Genomic DNA, 23,828 nt, shown 5'->3' on the forward strand with positions numbered 1-23,828 from the left:
TGATGGCTCATGCTGTGATGGACTGGCCATCCATCCAAGGTGCTTCCCTGCCTATGGCCCAAGATGCATCCCCACACTCTTCATAGAACAAGAGTTTTGGAGAATGGATGGATGGAAATTGTCCTCTAACAATTGATGTAATTCAAAATAACAAATTATTTTAAAAGCCACTTGAAAGTTTCATGAAAAACTACAGACATTGGATGGAAATGAACATAAATTAGATATCTCAGACAGATGGTGCTTCTATTCTGCTAGAGAGAAGGAAAGATGTCACATTGTGGCGTTCCCACCCGCTGACTCACTGTGCCAAACACCCCCCACATTCATCTCTTCTAACTTTGGGCTCTGACCAACTGCTTCATTTCGATCTAGGTGGTAACAGCACATAATGATTCCTCGATTTAAATACTGCCATTGTCAGAGTGATTCCTGTAGCTCAGAGAATGGCAAGTTTACTAAGGGTGTATTCACACCATGAAAGTCTGCTAGTTCACTTGCTTTGGTACGGACCAAATACAATATTGATTGCCCTTTTTGCAAGTGAACCAGAAACAAAACCACACATGTGCTCAAGGTCATCCATTCAACCATACCAGAGTTTGTTTGGAACTGGACCGAGACCGCCTCTTCAGCTGGGTCTCGGTACGGTTATTTGGTGCGCACCCGAGTGTGATTGCTGCATTCACACCTGCCCAAAAGATCCATACCAAGGGGGAAACGAAACTTGAGTTTGAGACAATCGAACCAAACAAGACAGGTTTGAATACACCCTAACTCTCAACAGTGAGAACAGATTTCATGGAGTCTGCTCCATTCAAATTGGTCTGGAGGGTGAATAAAGGGTGTGGATTGTAATAGTAAAATATACTATTTACTGTGAACTGAATGAACAACATCAACTTTGACTATGAAGAACAGGCAGAACCTTTGCATCAGCACTAACAAGTGGTACTGTTTAATGTGGCCTTATAAATTCTAATACTGAAAAATTCATTTTTTTTTTTTTTTTTATAAAGCTGGTTTGAAATGATGCATGATTTTCTTTTCCACACAAGTTAAACCCTGGCCAATAGCCACATAAACGTGACTTGACACACAAGACATGCACACACTAGACATGCACACACTACTCTTATATAGACCTATAGAGCATTTGCGCATTTTGATGCATTAACATAAACCTTTTGATCAAAAGGACTTATTGAGTACGTATGTGTTGCTATGTTGTATTTACTTTCAAATTACTAGCAAGTAATTAAAAAGTAAGCACATTGTTGGCCTTGCCCTGCCAGCTTTGCAAAATTAAATCACACTAGTTCAATCTTTGGTTTCACTTTAATTATTTTGACATAGCCATACTCAAATGCTATTTTTTTTTTTTTTTTTTATGTTAATGCAGTAGTGCTACACATAACTGGGACAAATAAATAAATAAATAAATAAGCATAGCTATTCAATTGACAAGTTCAAGTGAAGATTAATTTTCTTTCTAGACTTTAAACCCCATTTACAATAGTGCATCATACATTTAGACCATGCAATTACGATAAAGTGTTATTTTCATTTTATTTGACCTGTTTAAAAGTGTAAATGCCAGATTGAACAAACTTTTCAGTCGCTGGCCAAACACGTTCAACCAAGACTCATATCCCCATATGGATATGTCCAGCTCTCTAGCCTCCAGGAGGATTCGTTTGCTATCTGAACCATGAAAACCCAGGCAGAATAATTATCTGTTCACCCGACTGTAAACAGTCCTGCTTACAACATACTCAAGAGCCCATGCAACATACAGCGATATGGCTCAAATAACAGATATACTGGAGAGCTGCCACAGAGATACAACACCTCCTTCAGGGTTTCTATCATTTGCTCAGATGAGTTGAAGTATCTTTGGTGCACAGACTTGACAACATAATTATCAAAGTGACATTTCCAACCATATCAGCCAATGCCATTTGGAAGCCTGAAATTCATCAGTCTAAAGGGACAATGAACTTATTGAGAGGTTCAGTTGAATTTGTTAATTTTTCACAATGCATATTATATCAAAGAAGCTTTATAAACAATAGTGCCTTCCAAATCCTAGTGAGTCAAAAGCAACAATTGACAAGAACAACAAACAAAACAAAACAAAAAAAAAAGTGAAGAACTAAGACTCAGGGGGCTGACTGTAATTTTGAGAAGTAGTGTTTTGTTTTAATTAGTGCGACTCATTTAGTGTAAATAAAACAAAAAAGGCATGCACCAAACTGAATATGTTTATGCCAAAACTTATTTTCATTAGAAAAACAAAATAGTAAGTTAAAACTAAAATTATATTAAAAATAGAATGAAATGAGAAGAAACAAAACATGATGATCAAAGTAATTTGTTGTATTGAGTATGGGAAATTAAACCTTACAAATTAATTAATTAACTTTGAGTATTTAGAACTTTCAATTTATTTTGAGTTTTTTTTGTTTGTTTGTTTGTTTGTTTGTTTGTTTGTTTTTGTTTGTTTTTATATATAAAATTTTAAAATATATATTATTGTTTTGAGTTTAATAAACTTGTCCAAATTTACATCAACTGAAATTTTGTCAGCTTTCTTTGTGATTACAATCACATTCACAGAACCAGACAGTATACAGTAGTATATACAGTATATATTGAACTGATTACCTCATTTTAATTTTGTTAATAATAATACTAATAATAAATAGCTACTATTAATGCAACAAATGTGACAAAGCCGGATCACTTTTATCAAGAAAAGAACCTCCATGGTGATGTCACAACATGTCACTCGCTCACAGGGAAGATTAAGTCTTAACACTGATTTATACAAAATCACTATCAAACTGTTATAACATACTGTTGCACCTTCACTATTGTAAGAGAGATAACAAATGGGAGTGCAAGAGACATGATTATTGAAACAGAACTAAGTTCAATCATCTCCCTCATCCTCTTATCTTCTATCCTTTCCATGTCAATTCTCAGCTGATTTTGCAAATGGCAATGCATTGTGCATTGTGCATACCGGGAACCAAACATCTGAGCTTTTCACGGATCTCCAAGAGAATCTGCATGCTCTACTGAACTTAGAGAATAGGCAGAGAGCTTGTCAGTTGCAAAGGTCTTTTCTCGATGCTCCACACAAAATGACCTCAACAGCAGGTAATTATGATGCTCCAGTGGAGAGCTAATGTAATGATCAACCCGATCCATTTCAGCTCCATTTTATCATCACACCTCCATAGACACGGCTTCTAATTCCTATTATTATTCTTATCAAAGTTCTTCAAGGACAAAGAGGATAATGCCAACACTGCTTTCACTCAGGTGACTTATGATTAAAGCATTATGTGTTTGCAGCTTCAGGTTTGCAAGTTGAGTTTGTCTGAGCATACATAGGAATGTTAAAGTTGTGGAGAGACATTAATCCTAGATCCAAAAAAACAATCCACACAGAATTTCGAACACACTGGTGAACATTAAGATATCATAAAACTTTCCATATATATACTGCACAACACAAAAACATTCATTCACAGAGGAACTGTTGGCAATTCCATGAACATGAAGAAAAACTCCCAAATGCACCTAAAACAACTACAGCAGAATATAAGATTTCATGTCATGACTGACTCTGAATAAGCATCCGGTGACTGAATAACTGAACAGTTTAGGTACTCAATAACTTTTCATCCTTACCTTCTGACGGATCTCCTCCTCCATCTTAACCGGTGAGCCCAGTTCAGCGACCTGTTTGACCCCATCACTGGCATAACCTCCATACTCCCACAATATATAGTTTTTCGAATGGGAAGCTCCAATGAGGGCTGACCAGTGATTGGCTCTCCCTGTGAAGATACATAAGTTCCAATTTATAAGAATGATGCATGATCAAATTAATTAAACAAATAATTACTAAATAAACAATCTGCATGTGTTTTGCATGACATCATGATATCCATTAATTTATAAACCATAATTTCTAGATTCTGCTAACTGTCATACGTGCACACATGAGAGAGTGGTGTTCGGATGTAGGCAAACGTGGTGACGAATGCAGAAGCACAGAGAAAAATAGCACCACTAATGAATTAGAAGTAAAAAAATGAGATTTGTTAAGAAAAATGTCAGAGGATTTTGAGACTAACATATTCCAGCACGTTCTCACTCCCAACTCGTCACATATTGAAGCTTGGTCAGGAACCTTTGGCCTCACTTTTTGACGCACAGGGTACCCCTTTAGCGTCTTTTTTTTATTTTTATTTTTTTTCGACATGCTTGTTCCTCCATTGCTTTAAATAAGAAACCCTTGGCGTCAATATGCCAACGCGAAATGTACTGGGAATTTTGTCGTCATGATTAAATTATATATTGGGTACTAATATTGCCGAAAATTATTTATGTACAAAACACTCCTTAAATCTCATGGGATGGGGTTCATATCACTCATTTGTAAAGAACTCTTAGTATAGAAAGTCAACCACTGGCACAGTGGAGGCATCAGTCAAAATACAAGATACAGTAAATCAAATGTGGGAAATGTGTTCCTAATTTAACTATCCTATATCAATTCCACATAAAATATAGAATAGTACACTGTATTTGTAGTTATATATAAGTAGATTAATTAAATTACACATAAATGATTGCATAAACAAGTATTTATTAAGAAAAAAAGAATCAATTTAATGAATTAATTAAACAAAACAGGTACTGACAGAAAATTATAGGGAGAAGAGGATGTATGGAACTGGGAAAAATAAAATGCAAGCTGGAATAAAACTTGAGTTGCCTGCACAAAAGTGCTATCAAGCATTTTTTTTTTTTTTTTTATAAAAACACTGTGCTACGCTAAGTAAAAATCTTGTATTTTTCATAACACTACAATCATGAAAAGAATGACCCTGCTTTTCTGACAGAGAGGAAGCGTCCCTCCATTGTGCAGGAGCAGTGTGAAGCTTTAGTGGATCTTTGTGCCCCGTGTACAACTATTCCATGATGCCTTCCACAAATGTCACATAAATGGTTTCCACCTCCCACAAAATGGGGTTCTCCCGCAGGGGCCGGCCAAAAAACACTGAAATAGCTCTATCCAGGGCTTTTTTGAGTGTGTGTCCTCGATTTGTCCCCTTAGCCCAGCCCTTAAATGGCAATTTCAACCTTACTGCAAACAAATTCTGCACTTCATTGGAATATTGTATTAGATTATGGAGCTACATTAGGCAGGAGAAATGCCAGACAGTTCTTCTCAGAACACTGAAAAGAGTTTCACAAATGACACATCCTATCTATAAAAAAAGTTATGAAATTACTTAACTTCTCTTTCAACTTTATAATGTCCTGCTCTAACAATAAAGTCACCTTGTAGGAAAATCTCTACCCTGAGGTATTAAGTTCCAGATCTCCCAGTCTGGGCCTTTAAAGCCCTCAATCTAATTTCTACCTACCAATTTAAGCTATTCCACAGGCATGACAGAGTGTTCATACTGGCTCTGTGAAGAACTGCTTACCACATCCTCTCTGTGCCGCTAATCCGCTCAATCCGTCAGACCTGTATCAAATCTCACTGATGCGCTCTGATGTTCCAATGCTTATTTTCATATGTCCTGCCAAACACAGTATCTCTCTATTTCTCCTCTCTATCTGCTTCAAAAATATGTTTATGTATTTCCCTGAGGAAAAAAAAAAATGTCCTTGATCTACTGGGTTGACAAGATATTTGTTCTGAAATGAAGCTTTATGAAGTTGATAAGTGTAAACAGTGACATTCACACACTCTCAATTGACAATTGTTTTGTGTTTGGCAAAAGGCATACAAATTAGTACGATTTCATTCATACGTTTTTATACAATCTTTATTTCGTCCAGTTGGCAGTTAGATTTAGGGGTTATTAGCTTATTGGTTATCAGCATGCATAGTACTAGCATACTCGCTGTTTATTAGCACTTATAAAGCACATTTTTATGTGTTATTCTGCATGACCATATTTTAGATCCCATAATCCTATCCCATGCTTAACCTAATTAGCGCTGCTATCCAAGCAAGGGTCATTCACAATCTTTAGCACTGCTTTCCAAGAAAAAGCGTATTAAAACCCCTTACTCTAAGCATTGAACCTTCGCGCATAATTCCAGCATCAGCACTACAGGCATGTTTTGTTTGTTTTTTCCTCATCTGAGCAACAAAGTTAAAAATATTATTGATTGATGTGCTTCAATCATTAAATGAAAGTAGCATGGGAATAAATTATATTATGTGCTTTTGGCTGTGATTAATTAAAGTTGCTCTGTTTATAGAGTAATTTATGCAAATACATCAAAATGAAATGATAATGACTACATATATTCCAGATGTACATAGCAGAATGTTTGTGTGTTTTCTTTTACACAAATGCTTTAGGATACATGTAATTATACTAACACATGGGAATGTTTTTTGCACACGTGATAATCATAAATCCCATGTGTTTATCTACTGTATGAGTGTGTGTCTGTTTACTCATATGTCTTTCACTGTTTCCTAAGCCCATAAATTAGGGCACCACACTTTCTTTATCAGGTTCATCTAGCTCCCAGAGTACATTCTAATCAGAGTATTGATCTGAGCTGCAGAAGCTCAAGTGGAGAGTGACTCTAATCCCCAGGCTTAATTTACTCCCAATGAGACACTCTCAAGGTTATCCACACCAACCACAAAAGACAAGAAGAGAGGACAGGCGCTAAGAGAAAATAATGAGGAAATGATTGCACAGATATTAGATATTTCACATCTAAAATAATGTCGGTTGCAAAATGTACAACTCTCCTATCGATATATAAGCAGGGCTGGAAATTGGGGGGGACGCGGGGGACGCGGGGGGACGGAGTCCGGGGAGTTAATTTCGAGGGGGGACGGCTTTTTATTGGTTAGATTTATTTGAAAATTAAAAGTGATTTCTATATTTTATCCATTCAAAAGACTACGAAAGCGATTCCAGTTCTGCATATAAATGTAGCGCTGTGTTTATGGTTCGCTGCCCAATGCTGTCTTTTGCCATTTAATACCTGCAGACTCCAGCCAATAGAAATGCTTTTCTATCGCTGCACGTCCTGCTCCTCACAGCACAGATCGTGAAAGCAGACTGCAGTTGATGTCATTCATTGTAACAAACAAAGTGTAGAGACGACGTAAATAATATATTTCAGTGTGCAGTGTAGAGAGCTCCATTCATTAAAATGGAAGTTTGTGAGATAGCGATGAACGGAGGGTAACAGCTTTTTAATGTTTATAGAGAGTTTGCAAATGTGACACAAGTTAATATTAAGTGACTTACATTTTAGGAACACTTGTCTATTTTGCTCTATTTCGTCAACAAAAATATAGTTAAAAAACAAAGTCACAGCTGAGCCTCTGCACAAGTCTTTGACACAGCGCTGTTTCGTTTATGAATGAATCTTTGCTTTTGAACAAATCTAGTGAGTCAATGATTCAATGACCCATTCATAAAGAGAGTCACCTGCTTCGTTCCTAAATGAATCAGCCGTTTGAACGAATCGATTGAATGAATGATTCAGTGACAAAGACAGTGAGTTGCTGCCACCTACTGGCAATTTCTGTTTCATTTTTAAAGTATAAATTGAGTCATTTAAATAATTTAAATTTATATATTTAAAACATTAATCTCATAACATTGTTATTATGAGATGCATTAATGCCACCTCTGAGTCTTGTCAAAAATTTCTTAAATTCTGTAAATATTCCTTAATGCCACATTTGTGCTCTTCTGTGCCATGCAAAGATGAATTGTTGATGCTGATTTCATTTGACTGGAAACTTATTCTTCCTGATTGTTATTGTTATATCTTATTATTTTAATTGAATTCATTGTTTAGTTCAAATATTTGGATAAAAGTTTATAAATCTAATTTTTTTGGCACAAAAGATTACATACATTTAATAAAGTTAGAAAAATGGCATTACAAAGGTTTAAAAAAAATAATAAAAAAAAATAAAAAAAACTTTAAGGAGTCAAATATCAATAGGAAGGTTAATTTCTGGGTCATTCCTGGGATTCGGTAATATTTCAGTCCCCCAAAGTTTCTAAAGTGGTGGTTCACCAAAATGAATTGTTAGAAGCTTTTCACAAAACTTTGGGATGCCCATTATAATTAATAAAAATAATTATTGCATTTTTATATTTTTAGCATAAAATAATGTCTTATATCTATCTTGAACCAAGCATTTTGTAATGTCCCTGAGTTTGTACTTTAGAAAATTATTAACAAAATGTGCATAGTGTCTGTGATTTTTGGCAACAATGTAAGTATTTACTTGTGTTCCTTTCTTGTAAAAAATATTTTTCTAAAAAATGCAAAATATTTGATAACAAACAGACTTTAAAGTTATGTCTCTCAGTCTGAACTCAGACCCGTCACACTAACCATTCTACGCCCATAACAATTTAGTCTCCACTCATATGTGACTTCATTCAGGTCTCTTTAATATTGGTGCAGAAAATGGTTAGTGGTATCATACTTTTTATTCATATTTTTGAGGCATGTTATAGTCAGGGAGGGTACTGTCAAGCTTAACAACTCAACCCCGTCATATAAAATTAAGATGAAAATTATTACTTTTTCAACATTTTATTTTAATTCATAAGTATATACAATGTATTTATTTTATCGCTGCCATATATGGTCTACTCTCCTATGCTACTTGAACAGCAGTTGCTATTTTGTTTGAAAAACCACAATCCCGTCACACTCAACCCCATCACAAATAGATGTATTTCTCATTGTTACAGGGTTGTAAACTTGTGATAGGGTTGAGTTATTTGCTTCATTTATTAATAATTTAATGAAAAAATATAAAATAGTCATGGTTTCAGTAAATATATACTCCAAAATCATGACAACTCATATTTTTGTTTTAAATAGAATTGTTGACGTAATACGTCCACTTAAACGTTGACAAGCATCATACATCAGAAATTGCACTCACATTTGCAGTAGAAAGACAATGTTGGCCATGCATATATGTTGAGCCAGAAACAAGGGGACAATATGAGAGAGAAACAAAACCAAAAATTTTAATTTAAGGCAATGTATCCCTTCAAATGTGTTACAGTCTTCAACCCCATCACACCTTGTCACATTAATATGTTTAGAAAAATATAGGGAAGACAATTAAGAACAAAAGTATTTCCTGCTGATTACCATCTGACATGTTAAGGGCTAAAACAATACAATTGTGGTTTTAGTTTAAATTTAAATTTATTTATTTATTTATTTTACAAAAATAAAGAGACTGTAGACACACAATTTGTGCATTTTTAGATTCAGTCCTATAAAAATGTGAAACATTATGATAAATGTTACATTTGTTATCATTAAATTGTTATCAGGAACACAAGAGCAGTACGTAGATGTTTGTTTCATAACGATTTCTGTGTAAAATCCTTTTTAAAACAATCCCATTTTGTCCGTTACGGGGTTGAGAAAAAAAAAAAAACCTGGAAAAAAACCCTGAAAATAATAAAAGGTCTTTAATGCCTGTGGTCGGAAAATATTATATTTTGAATATTAAAATCTGATTAATATTTTTGGGAGGTTTGATATGTGCCTAATGATGTGGGGTATTTAGAAGTTGAATCACATTTAGTTGAAAAACATGTATATTCCAAGTTGAAATGTTACCGAATCCCAGGAATGACCCTCCTGTCATTGATCAGAAGGTCTGTTCCTATTTTTTATTTTATTTAATTATTTTTTTTAAGTAGGAGCACTAGTATCTTTATTTTGGGCATAATTGCAGGTGCTTGTCTAAATATACAAGAAGGTTTAGAGAAAATATTAAATAAGTTGTTAATAAATGTTATTATAGATTATAAAGTGTTTTATAATTAAATACATCCGAAAAGTCATATAAAATTACCATTTTTAACCCCCGCCCCTTTCCAAGCTAGAGTCCCCCCAGTGAATTCTGGCCATTTCCACCACTGTATATAAGTATATCGAGCCTAAAGATTTTTTAAATGATTAGTGCTGCTCTCTACTGCACAGATTAAAGCTGCCATAATGCTAGGGTGCTTTCAAGGGGCCAGTTATTGCTACAGTATACAGTTGCTAGGATGTTTTTTAGCACATTGTTATGTGGTTACTATAGGGTGTTCTGGGTAGTCGCTTACTGATCAGCATGTGAGTGTTCAGCTTGAAAACATTCATATCCCATTTTTCATTAGAATTTAACCAAAGCTTTAGAGAGTAGAAGCACCACACTGCACTGTGGCTAAGACAAATCACAGGTTTTGCACACCGGACATGTCAAGTTCAAAGTGACAGTTGAAAAAGGTGGCTCTAACAGGTTGATCTATTTTATATATCTTTATATGAAGCATAGACTATATTCAAGCCACAAAACTACAAACTTATTTTTGAAAGAAAAATTAAAAAAAAATGTCTGTACACAATATTGTAGCCAAGGGTGAAGTTAGTATGTGCCTTAACCATTTGCAACATATATAATGCAATTTGCTGGAAAGTTATATGAGTGGCCCTCTGTGGTATGGTAGGATTTTGCCATTAGTGTCACTGGTATGTGTACATTCACAGAAAAACAATATGTTTGAATTTTAGGCCACTCTGTTTTAGGACAATTTATCGACCAGATGCATCTGGAGTGTAGCCCCTTTCCAACAAGCTTGTCAATAGATAAATTATTTGTAAGTCACAAATAAAACATGGAAAAATTGTCACCTTGGAATTATAAGGTTCTATCTTATAATTATAAAGTTATTCACATATTCTTATTCTGTGACAACTTATTTACATTATATGATGTTTTTTTTTTCAAGTTTTGTACAGTTTAGGACTTTTTATTTAGAAAAAAAAAAATCTACAAAGTCAAACTCTAACTTGGTTCTATTAGGTTCTATCTGTGAATCAGCCAATCAGTACTTCGAATGCAGCAAGAAGACCAATCAGGATCAACGTTCTTTGTCATGTCGCCGGACTGCTCCGTAACAGCAGGAAATATTGAACATTAAACAACAATAATTACGTGTCTGCAGAATCAATAAGTGCAATTCACCTTTATTCCACAAAGTGGCACTGTTTAAAACATAATGATGACGTGTTTTTCACTCATAATTAGCGCATGCATAAAACTAATAATATCATCTGCAAAAATTGAACTGGTTTTAATGGCTTTACTGCAAAGCAATTACTGTACATAATGAAATATAAGTGTCACTGTCGTTTGATGGTGGATGTGGTGAATAGCGATCAAATTGTTGTTTTTGAAGATACTGAAAACGATAGTTTTGAGAATGTACTGAGATCGTGAATATGAGCCAGATGCTGAATGTATACTGGGGAAATGCGCTCTGACGATGGCAGTGATGGTAAAATCATCTGCTCAAATCGAACCCTTCTAAGTTTCAAAAGGTAAAGAAGTTCTTTCTTTTTTTTTTTTTTTTTTTTTAATTGTTCTTAAAATATCAGGACAGTTTGCTATTGCAGCAATTAGAGATCCATCCGTGCTGGCAGTCTGGGTCGCTAAAGACCTGATTGGCTAAATATTCATGCAGTTTAAAGTCTCAAAATGTCTTAAATTTTACAACATTAAGCCTTAAATATCAAATAGTCAACCATTTAAGTGATGGGTTCTTAATTACAACAATAAACGTCAGCATGTTATCTCTGCCATACTGATTTAAAGAGAATGCCATTTTCCCTGTCCTGCTTTTTGTGGAATAAAGTTCTGGTCAGATGGATTAGAGTAATGTTAGCTGCCTTAACTGTTCCCTCAATAATGTGTTTAATTACCCACTATAATCCTAGCTAAAATTAACATTAGCACTGGACAAAATATTTAGTAGCCTATTGCCTTTTGTGCCTAACTTAACCAAGAAAAAATGATTTGTTCTAAAATATGGAATAAATGTGATAAAGCAAGCATTAAATTTACCTTTCTCGTACATGTTGACACATTGTTACAAATTATAAAAAAACTATTTGTATTTCTTGAAGATTGTTGCTTCAATAAATGTTTTGCAAGACAGAACCTTATAATTCCAAGCGGGAAAATACTTTTTAGAATTAGAAGGTTCTATTTTGACCTGTTCCAAAAATCCCTATTTAAAAATTTGAGAGGATTTTGCTATTCTACATTTAGAATACATTTAGGGTCTCTGTCATTTTCATGTAGGAAAGAGATTTGTTCCCCCATATACTTTTGCTATGTAATGCAAAAACTTTGAAGCTCAATATCTCAAAACCACTCAGAATGCAGATAGAACCTTATAATTCCAAGGCGACGAAATATAAAATACACATTTAAATAAAACCTCTATTCAGCAACCCCCATGGTTTGTGGTATCATTCATGTTTTGCTCCAAAGTTTAAATGGCTTACTTCTCACTGTCTCTGCACAGTAAACTGGGATAGGAGAAACTATTTTAACATTGAAAAAATTATACACTTCACATGTCATTGAGGACATAGTGTCTTACTTGGGTAGTCTTTTGGGTGCAATTTTTCTGACCAGTTCCCGTAGAAGGTGACTCTGTATTTGGCAGTTCCACAGGCACAGCAGTCCAGCAGGGGTTTGTCTGTGGTTTCTCCATAAAGTGGCTCTAAAGGACAAGGGAGGGCAGCTGGATTATTACAAATATTAATATCCACATTTTTTAATTATATCTATCTATCTATCTATTTAAACTGCAGTAGTAGAGGCTCAATAAAACCACTTACACAAGTATATAACCTTTGAAGATTCACTACATCATACAATGCATGTGTAAGGTTTTGAGATATGCAAGATGGTAACTCCTCAATAATAAGAACATATCTGCTAGAAACTTTCAGGCAGGTGTGTTAGAGATAAACTTGGACAGGATTGGACACCTATGGGTTAGATGGTAATAAACCTAGAACATATGGAAACTGATGCTGGTATAAACATGCATACACACATACATACATACATACACACACACACATACGTTCATTCATTAATTTATTATTATTATTATTATTTATTTATTTTCCAAAATGGATTGCTGTAAAAATCAAGCCTGAGAAATAAGCACAGGTATATGAGGAGCCAAATTGGGGGAGAGAAAGAGAGAAAAGAGAAAAAAAAGCACCATATACTGAAATAATATCTCGTAGAAGTGCTGCTTGTAATGTGCCAAACCATCTAGCTGGGAGTAATGAAAGTCTCACCTCTCTCACACATCCGCTTCGTGAGTGAGCCTTCATCCTGGAATGAGATGATCTTCCTCTGAACAATACTAGCTCTGCAAAGATGAAAGAGAAAAGAGAGAATGAGAAAATTAAGGTGAATCAAGAGAAGAGAAGAGAAGAGAAGAGAAGAGAAGAGAAGAGAAGAGAAGAGAAGAGAAGAGAAGAGAAGAGAAGAAGAGAAGAGAAGAGGGTAACTTGCAAAACAGAACTCTGAAAAGCAGCAATCATGAACCCCCATGGAGTGATTGTAATCCCAAAAAAGAGGCACATCACCAAAGGGAGCTGCACCCTGAATATCACAAGCCATATTTATGTGTTTCTGCTGAAACTAAAAAAAGCAAAAAAGTTAAATTTCTAACAGTTTTTCTGACATATTCTAACACTATCTGTTCTGATATACAGGTACAACATAAATGTGGGCCTGACATGGGACATGGGCCAGTGGCAGCTCTCCAAATTCCAGTCTCCATTTTATGATGCTGCTGTGCTGGTTTCCCCACTAGCCATTTTAATTAACCAGCCAGATTTGATCCATTAGCTTCACGAGAAAGACCATTTTGGTCAACCAGAGTACTGCTGGTGAACAGGATAGCTATGCTGGCCCAGAAGCTAAACCATCACCAAACCATGCTGGTCAAATCTGGTCTTTTAAGCAGGGTGAACAGAGGATTTAAATTGACATTGAGGAAATAAATAAATAAATGTAGATGAACCTGGTTGCACAGTCCAAGAATACGGAGGATGTAAACAAGAAAGAAAGAACGAGACTCTGATGGTAATTAAAATCGGATAAGTGATCATGGACATAGCTTAAGCTCTGGGATCCAAAAGAGTTGGTGAAGCCTGTTTACATGGTGCCATCTCAGATACTTGTGGCAGCCATGGAGGTCTTTATACAGCCTGGAAAAATCTCAGAGTAAACAAAAAGTCCTTCCTCTTCACACACTGAAGCTCTCATCTGAGGAACAGGCCTGGCATTATTGTACTGAGAGCTGGGGCCAGTCCAGGTGGTCCTCATCCAAATGACAAGGAATATTTATGAACCGGTAGTTTTCACTCACTGGACTGGTCATTATCCAGTGAGAGATGAAAGTTGCTGACTGGTGGAGAAAAAAAAAGTGTTAAAGACAAAAACGTCTGTCAAAACCTTACCTAACAGACTGTAGTCAAGATGTTAAAAATGATTTGTGCTTACTCACTGCCTATAACCTTAAAAATAAATACAGTACATGCATACATACATATATACATACAGGGGCCACATATCTGAGATAGCCACTCGAGTTAGTGACTGGGACTCCAGACGCATTTAATAGTTTTTAGACTCGACTGTGTGTGTGTTCAGGTTTAACTAATCTTAATGCAAAAACTGACATTTCAAATAAACTTTTGTAACCAATGCTGGCAAAATGAGTCACAATAAGCAAAAAAATAGTTATTAGTTTTATTGGCACATTCTCCATTAAAAGACCTTCAAAATGATGTATGATTTGCTGGAATCTGCCAAAAAATGACCCGTTTCAAGTCGATAGAGTCAGCAAAAGCAATTCTGAGAAAAATCGAGTTGAAGTTTTCTTAAAGTTCCAAAAGCAAAATCAACTAGCAACGTTGCATCCTTTCATCCACTTTCTCTCTTAATATTAATTAATATATTAATAATCACAATATAGCCTTTTTTTAATTTTATCTTTATTAAAAATAAGAACAGATGCAAAAACAACAACAGTAGAACAAATATGAGAAAGAAACAAATAGTGCATTACTTTTATTTCATTTAACATATAAACAAAAGCATTCAAGTAAGAAAAACAAATAATTAAATGTAAATATCACTTCAGTGTATTCATTACAAATAAACTGATTATTAAAACTACAAAAGCAGTTCAATCAAGAGCAGAAAATGTATTTTAGTGTTAGATTAGCATTAATCAGACAGACGGCCTATATATTAAGACTTACTGTACTGCAATGATCCAATATAATGTTACATATCAGATGTTTTTTCCCCAACAGGTCCCCAAACATTCACTGTCTTAAGGCATAACCGATTATGTTTGCGTGAATACTTAAATACTGTAATTCTGTGTATATGTGTATATTTATTGGAATTGCGCACTGACGGAAGTGTCTTATGCGGGTGCTTTGTATGTAAGCGAGCAGAGAAAAAGGCACTCCTCTCAGAAAATGTACAATTAATATTTGGAGCATTGGGATTGCTAGATGAGGGCTTAAATAACAAATTTTTGTCTGTAGCTTAAAATTAGCATGTGCACATTCCGACTCATTTTGCCAGATCGGATCAAATTTTGATAATCATTTATTCATTTTTATAATCATTTTGATAATAATTTATTCACAGTTATTCAGATGCAACACCTAATAAAAGGTATTGAGTCTATTTACTGTCTATGAAATGCTTTAATTGGTGTGATTAACTATGGAAAAAAAATCACGCGTATGGGTTCATATATGATATAAACTGTATATGATATAGTTCAGCAATATCACATGAGCAAGAATGCTGTTTTCCCCAAATATCTGCATGATTGCAAATTTGACATTGATTTTATACAATTGCTCAATAAACACTAAGTTAATGTTATGTGAAATTTTAGACAATATTGTATTGCCTGTTTTGTTCAATTTAGCTAATAAAAATAGTTCAAACAAAGCCACAGCAAAACTGTTGTGTTTTGTGTGTTTTAATTTCATATTTTGAGTATCATTTCATTAAAATTTAATTTTTCAATATTCATATTTTAAAAAACATGTATGCCATGCATACAATAATAATTATGCTATGTTCAATCAAAATATTTATTTCTAAAGCTTCTTTTTGTATTGTCTATTTAAAGTTTTACTCATCTAACACAATGTTTTTAAATGATTTTTGGGATGCATATTCTCAGCTAAAATTGATGTGATTAATTAGATCTAGAATTAGATTAATCAGCATCTAGTGGCTACTGTGACGGTTGCCTACTGTGGCGAGACGAGGAACAAGGAGACGTAGGATAAACTCAAAGTAAACAATTTTTAATCTTCCAAAACAGGGTAACACGAGGCAGGCAGAGACACACAAGAAGCACACCATCGACGTATAATACCGGATGCTGGGCAATGGAAGACACAGAGCTTAAGAACACAGGACTAAACGAGATAAAACACAGGTGGAACTGAATTAACTAAATGGGGACAGGAACAGGAACAAAACCAAATATGGGCATACCAGAGGGAAAACTAGGTCAGGGGAGCATATGAGACAGAAAAACACAGAGAACAGTCCTTGGACGTGACATTACTCCCCCCTACCAGAAGGCACGTCTGCTGTAACAATTCCACTGGGGAGGGGGGGTGGGCGCTCTGGAGGCTGGTGCAGGACAGGGACACGGGGAATACCTCCAGGGCGGAACAGACCGTTCAGGGCGCCATGGCGGATCAGGCAGTTCGGGGCACCATGGCGGAGCAAGGAACTCAGGAGGCCATGGCAGAGCAAGGAACTCAGGAGGCCATGGTGGAGCATGCAGTCCAGGGGGCCATGGCGGAGCAGGGCCCTCGGTAGGCCCTCCGTGGGAACAGTAGCCCTCCTTCGGCTAGACGCGGGAACTGTGGCCCTCCCTGGGCCAGACGTAGGAACCACAGAAGTCTCTGGGCTGAACGTGGGAATAAGGGCCCTCTCTGGGCTAAACTTAGGAACAGGAGCCCTCTCTGGGCTAAACTCAGGAACTGGAGTCCTCACTGGGCTGGATTCAGGGACTGGAGCCCTTTACGGGCTGGATTCAGGGATTAGAGCCCTTTCTGGACTGGATCCGGGGAGTGGAGCCCTCTCGGGGCTGGACTGGAGAACAGGAGCCCTCTCGGGGCTGGACTGGAGAACAGGAGCCCTCTCTGGGCCGGACTGGAGAACAGGAGCCCTTTTCTGGGCTAGACTCGGAATCTGAGGCCCTTTTTGGGCCGGATGTGAGCACAACCGCCCTCTTTGGGCTGGACGTGGAGACGGAAGCCCTTTCAGAGTTAAACTCAGGAACCGCTTCCATAGAGGCAACAGGAGAAGCAAGCGGCTTGGGAATGGCCTCCGTGGCCATGACAAGAAAAGCAGCCAGTTTCAGAAGAGTCTCTCTGGACAGGACAAGACAAGACTTATAAGCACGGCTTTAGGGGACATGACTCGACTCTGGTCAGGGGCTAGAGCCATCTCTCGACTCAGGGGCTGGAGCCTGCACTGGAGCAAACTCTGGGGCTGGAGCCGACACAAATAAAGCATTACAAATAATTAAAAGTAGATGTGAACTTGACTGAGGATCGGCAGGCAGACTTGACTGATAAGCGACCGGCGGACTCGCAGTACTCGCGGTGATCCCGCAGAATTCCCACGCTTACTCCACGAAGGGGAGATCTCTGTGGGCTAGGGCGGAAAAACGAGCAGCGACTTCCATGCCGCGGGAAGAAAAACGGGAAAACAAAAAACTTTTATAAACCAGAAAAAAAAAATCGAGGAGAAGGGGCGCGACTTACTGTTTAGGTCTGGTATTCTGTCACAGTTGCCTACTGTGACGAGACGAGGAACAAGGAGACATAGGATAAACTCAAAGTAAACATTATTTTTAATCTTCAAAAACGGGGTAACACAAGGCAGGCAGAGACACAAAAGAAGCACAACATCGACGTATAATACCAGATGTTGGACAATGGAAAACACAGGGCTTAAGAACACAGGACTAAATGAGATAATAAAACACAGGTGGAACTTAATTAACTAAATGGGGACAAGAACAGGAACAAAACCAAATGTGACCCTGGACCACAAAACCAGTCTTAAGTCGCTGGGGTATATTTGTAGCAATAGCCAAAAATACATTGAATGGGTCAAAATTATCGATTTTTCTTTTATGCCAAAAATCATTAGGATATTAAATAAAGATCATGTTCCATGAAGATATTTTGTAAATTCCTTACCATAAATATATCAAAACTTCATTTTTGATTAGTTATATGCATTGCTAAGAACTTAATTTGGACAACTTTAAAGGCGATTTTCTCAATATTTTAATTTTTTTGCACCCTCAGATTTCAGATTTTCAAATATTTGTATCTCGGCCAAATCTTGTCCAATCACAACAAACCATACATCAATGGAAAGCTTATTTATGCAGCTTTCAGATTATGTATAAATCCCAATTTTGAAAAATTGGCGCTTAAAGGGATAGTTCACCCAAAAATGAAAATTCTGTCATCATTTACTCACCCTCAAATAGTTCCAAACCTGTATGAATTTCTTTGTTCTGCCGAACACAAAGGAAGATATTTTGAAGAAAGTTTGTAACCAGGCTGTTTTGGGGCACCATTGACTTCCATAGTAGGAAAAAAAAAAATACTATGGAAGTCAATGGTGCCCCAGAACTGCTCTGTTTCCCACATTCTTCAGAATATATTCCTTTGTGTTCAGCAGAACAAAGACATTCATGCAGGTTTTGAACTACTTGAGGGTGAGTAAATGATGACAGAATTTTCATTTTTGGGTGAACTATACCTTTAAGATAGGTTTTGTGGTCCAGGATCACAAACATGGGCATACAAGAGGGAAAACTAGGTCATGGGGAGCATATGAGACAGAAAAACACACAGAACAGTCCTTGGGCGTGACATTTACATCATGGTGTTACAGATGATTTTGAATATGAAAATGTCTGTAGGAATACTGGAAAATTACAGGCAGGTGTGTTTGATTAGGAATGAAGCTAAATTCTGTAGGACAGAATAACCCCCCACCCCCTGAAGACCGAAGCTGCCTGTCCCTGGTCTACATAGCACATGAGACAATGTGCTTTCACTGCCAGTGAGTGATGCAATTCAACACAACAAAACTAGATAACTTCCATTGCAGTTAACAAAGCTGAGATATAGTGGTTGCATGTAAATGCATATCCACAGCACACAATACTATTTCAAATGGAAAAGAAGGCTCAAGCAGGAGGCTCGACTTGGACTCTATATGACTCATTAGCATACTAAATAAAAATTATCTAATGCAAAGAATAGTGCATTATGTACATACAGAATATAATGCATTCGTAAAGTATTCAGAGCATTTCACTCTTTCCAAATTTTATGTTGTAGCCTTGTTAAAATGCTTTAAATTACTATTATTATTTTTATATTATAAATATTCCCTAAAGGGACATTGGCAAAAAAAAAAAAAGAAGACTTTCTCGTGCGCACGAGAAAGTCTTCTTTTTTTTCTCAGTAGATTTGTGATAACTTTGCAAATAAATTATGAGAAAAAAAGAAAAAGAAAAAGAAAGAAAATATATCAAGGTATCTCACTGACTAGCACAGTTGCGTCAAAGCAAGAGGGTCCCCAATTGGCATCCCTGTTAAGTCATGAGGTTTTTCTGTATGACGTTTGCTTGATCTCTCTGGGTTGACAAGGGTTTGCTTTGTTTCTCCCAAAATCAAGGTAGGAGAATTGGAGACACTAATAAAACATTTCCATATGTATTGTGTATATATATATATATATATATATATATAAATAAGTAACATTATCTGGTCTGATAAACCTCAATTGCAAGTGTCATGTCTGGAAGCCAAGCACTGCTCATCACCTGCGCCAAAGTGTTACCTTCTAACAGGACAATGACCCTAAGCACAGTCAAGACAACGTAAGAGTGACTAAGGGATGACTGTGAAAGGACTCATGGACTGTGAAATTCCTTGAGTGACCCAGCCAGAGAACATCTCTGGAGAGACAAGAAAATGGCTGTCCACCAATGGTCCCCATCAAACCTGACAGAGCTTGGGAGGATCTGCTGGAGAGAACAGCAGAAAATCTCCAACTCCAATAATTAATAATAATTATAATAATTCCTTACATTTATATAGCGCTTTTCTAGGCACTCAAATCACTTTACATTGTGGGGGTCTCCTCATCCACCACCAGTGTGCAGCATCCACCTGGATGATGCAACGGCAGCCATAGTGCGCCAGAATGCCCACCACACACCAGCTTATTGGTGGAGAGGAGACAGAGGTGTGCAAACTCCAGGTGTGCAAACTTGTCTCGTCATACCCCAAAAGGCCAATAAATGCCAAATGTGCTGAGTATGAATAATGTTTCATTTCATTTCATTTTTTTTTTTCATATATAAATTTGCAAAGTAGTGTTTTGCTTTGTCATTATTGGGAATACAATGTAGAATAAAAATGAAAATAATAATTTAAAGCGGTCCCACTTTATATTAGGTGGCCTTAACTACTGTGTACTTACATTTAAATGAATCATTTGGTACAATGCACTTATTGTGTACATACATGCTCTTACATTGTACTTATATTATTAATAATACCTTTATGTAATTACATCTGTAATTAATTTCTGTGATTACATTAATAATTACACTGTTGACCCATCCCTTACACCTTAACCCACCCTTAAACCTATCCAAACCACTTAACCTGTCCCTAACCTTACCCATTGCATATAATTACAGCAAAAGTGTTTTGAAATACAATATGAACACAATAAGTACATTGCACTTTTTTTATTTTTTTTATTTTATTTTTTTTTTATGTAAGCACATAGTAGTTAAGGCCACCTAATATAAAGTGTGACCTTAAAGCCTTTTAAAATTCACAAATGTGAAACAATGGAAGGGTCTGAAAGCTTTCTGAACGCACTGTACACAACCTCAAAGCTAACAGACATGAACTAAAAACTCCAATACTCCAATTTTAATTTCATGCCATCTTTAAAGAGATAATGAAAGCAAGGGGGGAAACAGAAGCATTCAAGCATTGTTTCTTGAGTTTTTTTTTCAGGTTGGGTGATGTTATTTCAGTTGTCTAATTGAATTGAGTCATGCTACGGTTGGCCATGACCCCAGTTACTCCTCCTTCACCCACATTATCTTTGATGATGTGAGGAGCAAACTGACAGCTCTTCTATTTACTGCTTCGTTCTCTTTATTTGTTTATTTTGATAGCTTTTGAGGCAGACAGCAGTGAGTTGAGGCACATATCTCACTCCAGCTTCCCCTCTTCCACAGACAGTGTTCAAATAAAACCTACACCACTGATGTTCATTCAGGAATGTTCATTCTGAAGGATGGAGGGTGACAAACATGGGTCAACGGACCATACATGGAATGAAAGAGACACAGAAAGACTCTAAAACACTCAAATCTACCCACACCCTCTTTTATGTTAAGGTACTGATGTTACCACTCTAATTGTCCATGCTCTAATTCAATCTCACCCCAATTTCACATATCTGAAGAAGAGCGGCTTTGGCAGAAAGCCTCCTCACTTTCCAGGGCCGGCCAGGCAATCAGCCGCGGTAATGGTTATTTAACATCCAATTTAAATTCTATCAATGAGATGTTATTAAGGGCAGACTCACTTTCCTGCTTTTACACAGCTGATGCTAATCGCCTCTCTCCCAATGTGTGTGCGAGAGAGAGATCTTCTCAGGCCAGTGCTCAAGGCTACATAATGCAAATTCGAGGGCCCGCATCAACCCAGAAAACCACCAGCAGTGAGATTTGTGCCACTGAAAGACAGTATGCAGGTTAAATTTATATATATACACTGGGAACCTGGAAAAAAAAACGATGGAATATAATTATACTGTAATTATTTAACCTTGTGGCCGTTAAACTGGATTATTCGTCTTGGCTTTTAGCAAAATTGCTTGTAGCGCAAGGTCTATAATGAGCCTCCACTTGCCTAAAAAACATCTATATTTCATTCGATGCTTCACCTTGCTTTTTCTTCACACATTTATAAGGCAAAAATAAGCGTTTGAGAACAGCATGAACTGAAAAAAAAAAAACTGCTTTTATTTATGTTGTTTGTGCACCAGTCTGAGCTTAGTAAGGGCATTAGCTGATTTTACAGACTCTCCACAGTCATCTTTTTATTGTAAGTAGTACCCATAGGAAAGAGAAATCACAAATTAAATTTGTTTCTCATAGCCTGCAACTGATATTAAATGGAAAGCAAATGCTGACGTATCTTGCTTTTCAGCAAGAGGTGTTCTTTTTAAATGGAGTCCAAAATCTAAAACTTTCTTCATTTTCATTATTTTATTTAATGACATTTTATTTTGTGCTGATGTTTGCAGTTACAAAATCAGAGACAATCCCTTTGAAATCTGATTACGGTAGACACATGGAGACACATGCTACTTCCAGGTTGAAATGGCGACCTACTCGAGTTGCACAAAGATCATTATATGAGGCAAAAATGTCAAAAATGTCAAATGTCAAAACCGTGCTTAACCTTTTTCTTCTACAATACTGTCAACATTATTTTTATTCTATTTTTGTTTCTAAACTGAATGCGTTCCTGCAAACTGTGCCGAGTCTGCTTAAAAAAGGTGGTATTGGGTGCAGTTAATGTAAACTCTGGTATGGTTTGCTGCTAATATTATCATAAATCATGGAAGTAAACTGGGATTGGTGACATATGATTTGTTAAAACTGTGTGTGTATGTACCTGGTATGGATATGGATTGGTACATCAATCAAATGTATATTGATATGTTGTATTGATGCTACACGCAAAATATCGATAGCTGTACTATAAAAATATGCACCTTATTTTGACACTGTCCACATTTTCAAGCAATGTCCGTCTATACATTACTGCCAATGCTTGCATTTTTGTGCAAACTCACATGTCAGGATTCAATGATAAGACTGCCCGAAGGCACAAGGCGAGCATAAAAGACCTGAAAAACCTGAAAAGCACTATTTATTTAATTTGTGTCTTTATTCTATTGTATTTATTTGCTAATGTTGCTTGTAATTTGGGTATCTGTAGAAAATATTCTTAGTAGCATAGTAGCAGCCAAAAAAGAGTCTTAAAAATAAGTTTGAGCACCTTTATTTTTTGTGATTTTTTTCTACATGTAATGTATATTTTTGGAGTGCCTCGTTTTAGTTTGAGGTGCAGGATGTGGAAATCTCAGATAAATATACATGTTATATATTTTGGTTGCATTTGTCATTTAATAAAAATGTAGATGATGGTTTAAAGTATGAATATCATATATCAGTATCATAATATCAATCAATCAATCAATATACTTCTGAATATGTAATTTTTTGAGGTATCGGCAAATATCGTATTGCTGGGTATGAGAATCAATATCATATCTTATTGTGACAAACCTTCTGATTTACACCCTTAGTACTTGGTACTCCCTATGTTATGGGCACCAAATGTCACCATTAAACATGGAAACCAGTGTGTGTGTGTGTGTGTGCACTTTTACTTTCCTAACAAGCGGGGGCTGATCACTGCAAGCAGAGAGATAAATGTATACCTCATTTCTGCTTGCCTCCAGCAGAAATTAAGTCCTGCATTCTTTGGAACATTTGCAGTGCATTTGCAGCAGATAGACGCAAATGCCTTGCTATGATGATGTTTTGAAAGCAAAACCAAAGGGGAAGCAAACAAACTCTGGTTCAGACCATGCAAAAGTGTGTGAAAGCACCCTTAAGATCATCACAAAACAACATTTGGAGCCCATTGTACTTCTGCAGTATGCCACATTTTACTGATGTGCCATATTGCAAAGATAAACTAAAAAT

General features: G+C 36.3%; 1 protein-coding gene across 1 annotated transcript in view; it reads right to left on the reverse strand.

Annotated features, from left to right (window-relative positions):
* spon1a (spondin 1a) overlaps positions 1-23,828 on the reverse strand; it is a 176,000-nt gene that overhangs the window by 128,428 nt on the left and 23,744 nt on the right. Inside the window, exons 4-6 of the mRNA XM_058752280.1 lie at positions 13,213-13,286; positions 12,498-12,620; positions 3,703-3,851 (exon numbers count right to left, since the gene is read on the reverse strand). Of these exons, the coding sequence (XP_058608263.1) occupies positions 3,703-3,851; positions 12,498-12,620; positions 13,213-13,286 (346 nt within the window). The remainder of the gene's footprint in view (positions 1-3,702; positions 3,852-12,497; positions 12,621-13,212; positions 13,287-23,828) is intronic.

The sequence above is a fragment of the Onychostoma macrolepis genome, chromosome 18 (genome assembly GCF_012432095.1).
Source record: "Onychostoma macrolepis isolate SWU-2019 chromosome 18, ASM1243209v1, whole genome shotgun sequence".
Classification (NCBI taxonomy): domain Eukaryota; kingdom Metazoa; phylum Chordata; class Actinopteri; order Cypriniformes; family Cyprinidae; genus Onychostoma; species Onychostoma macrolepis.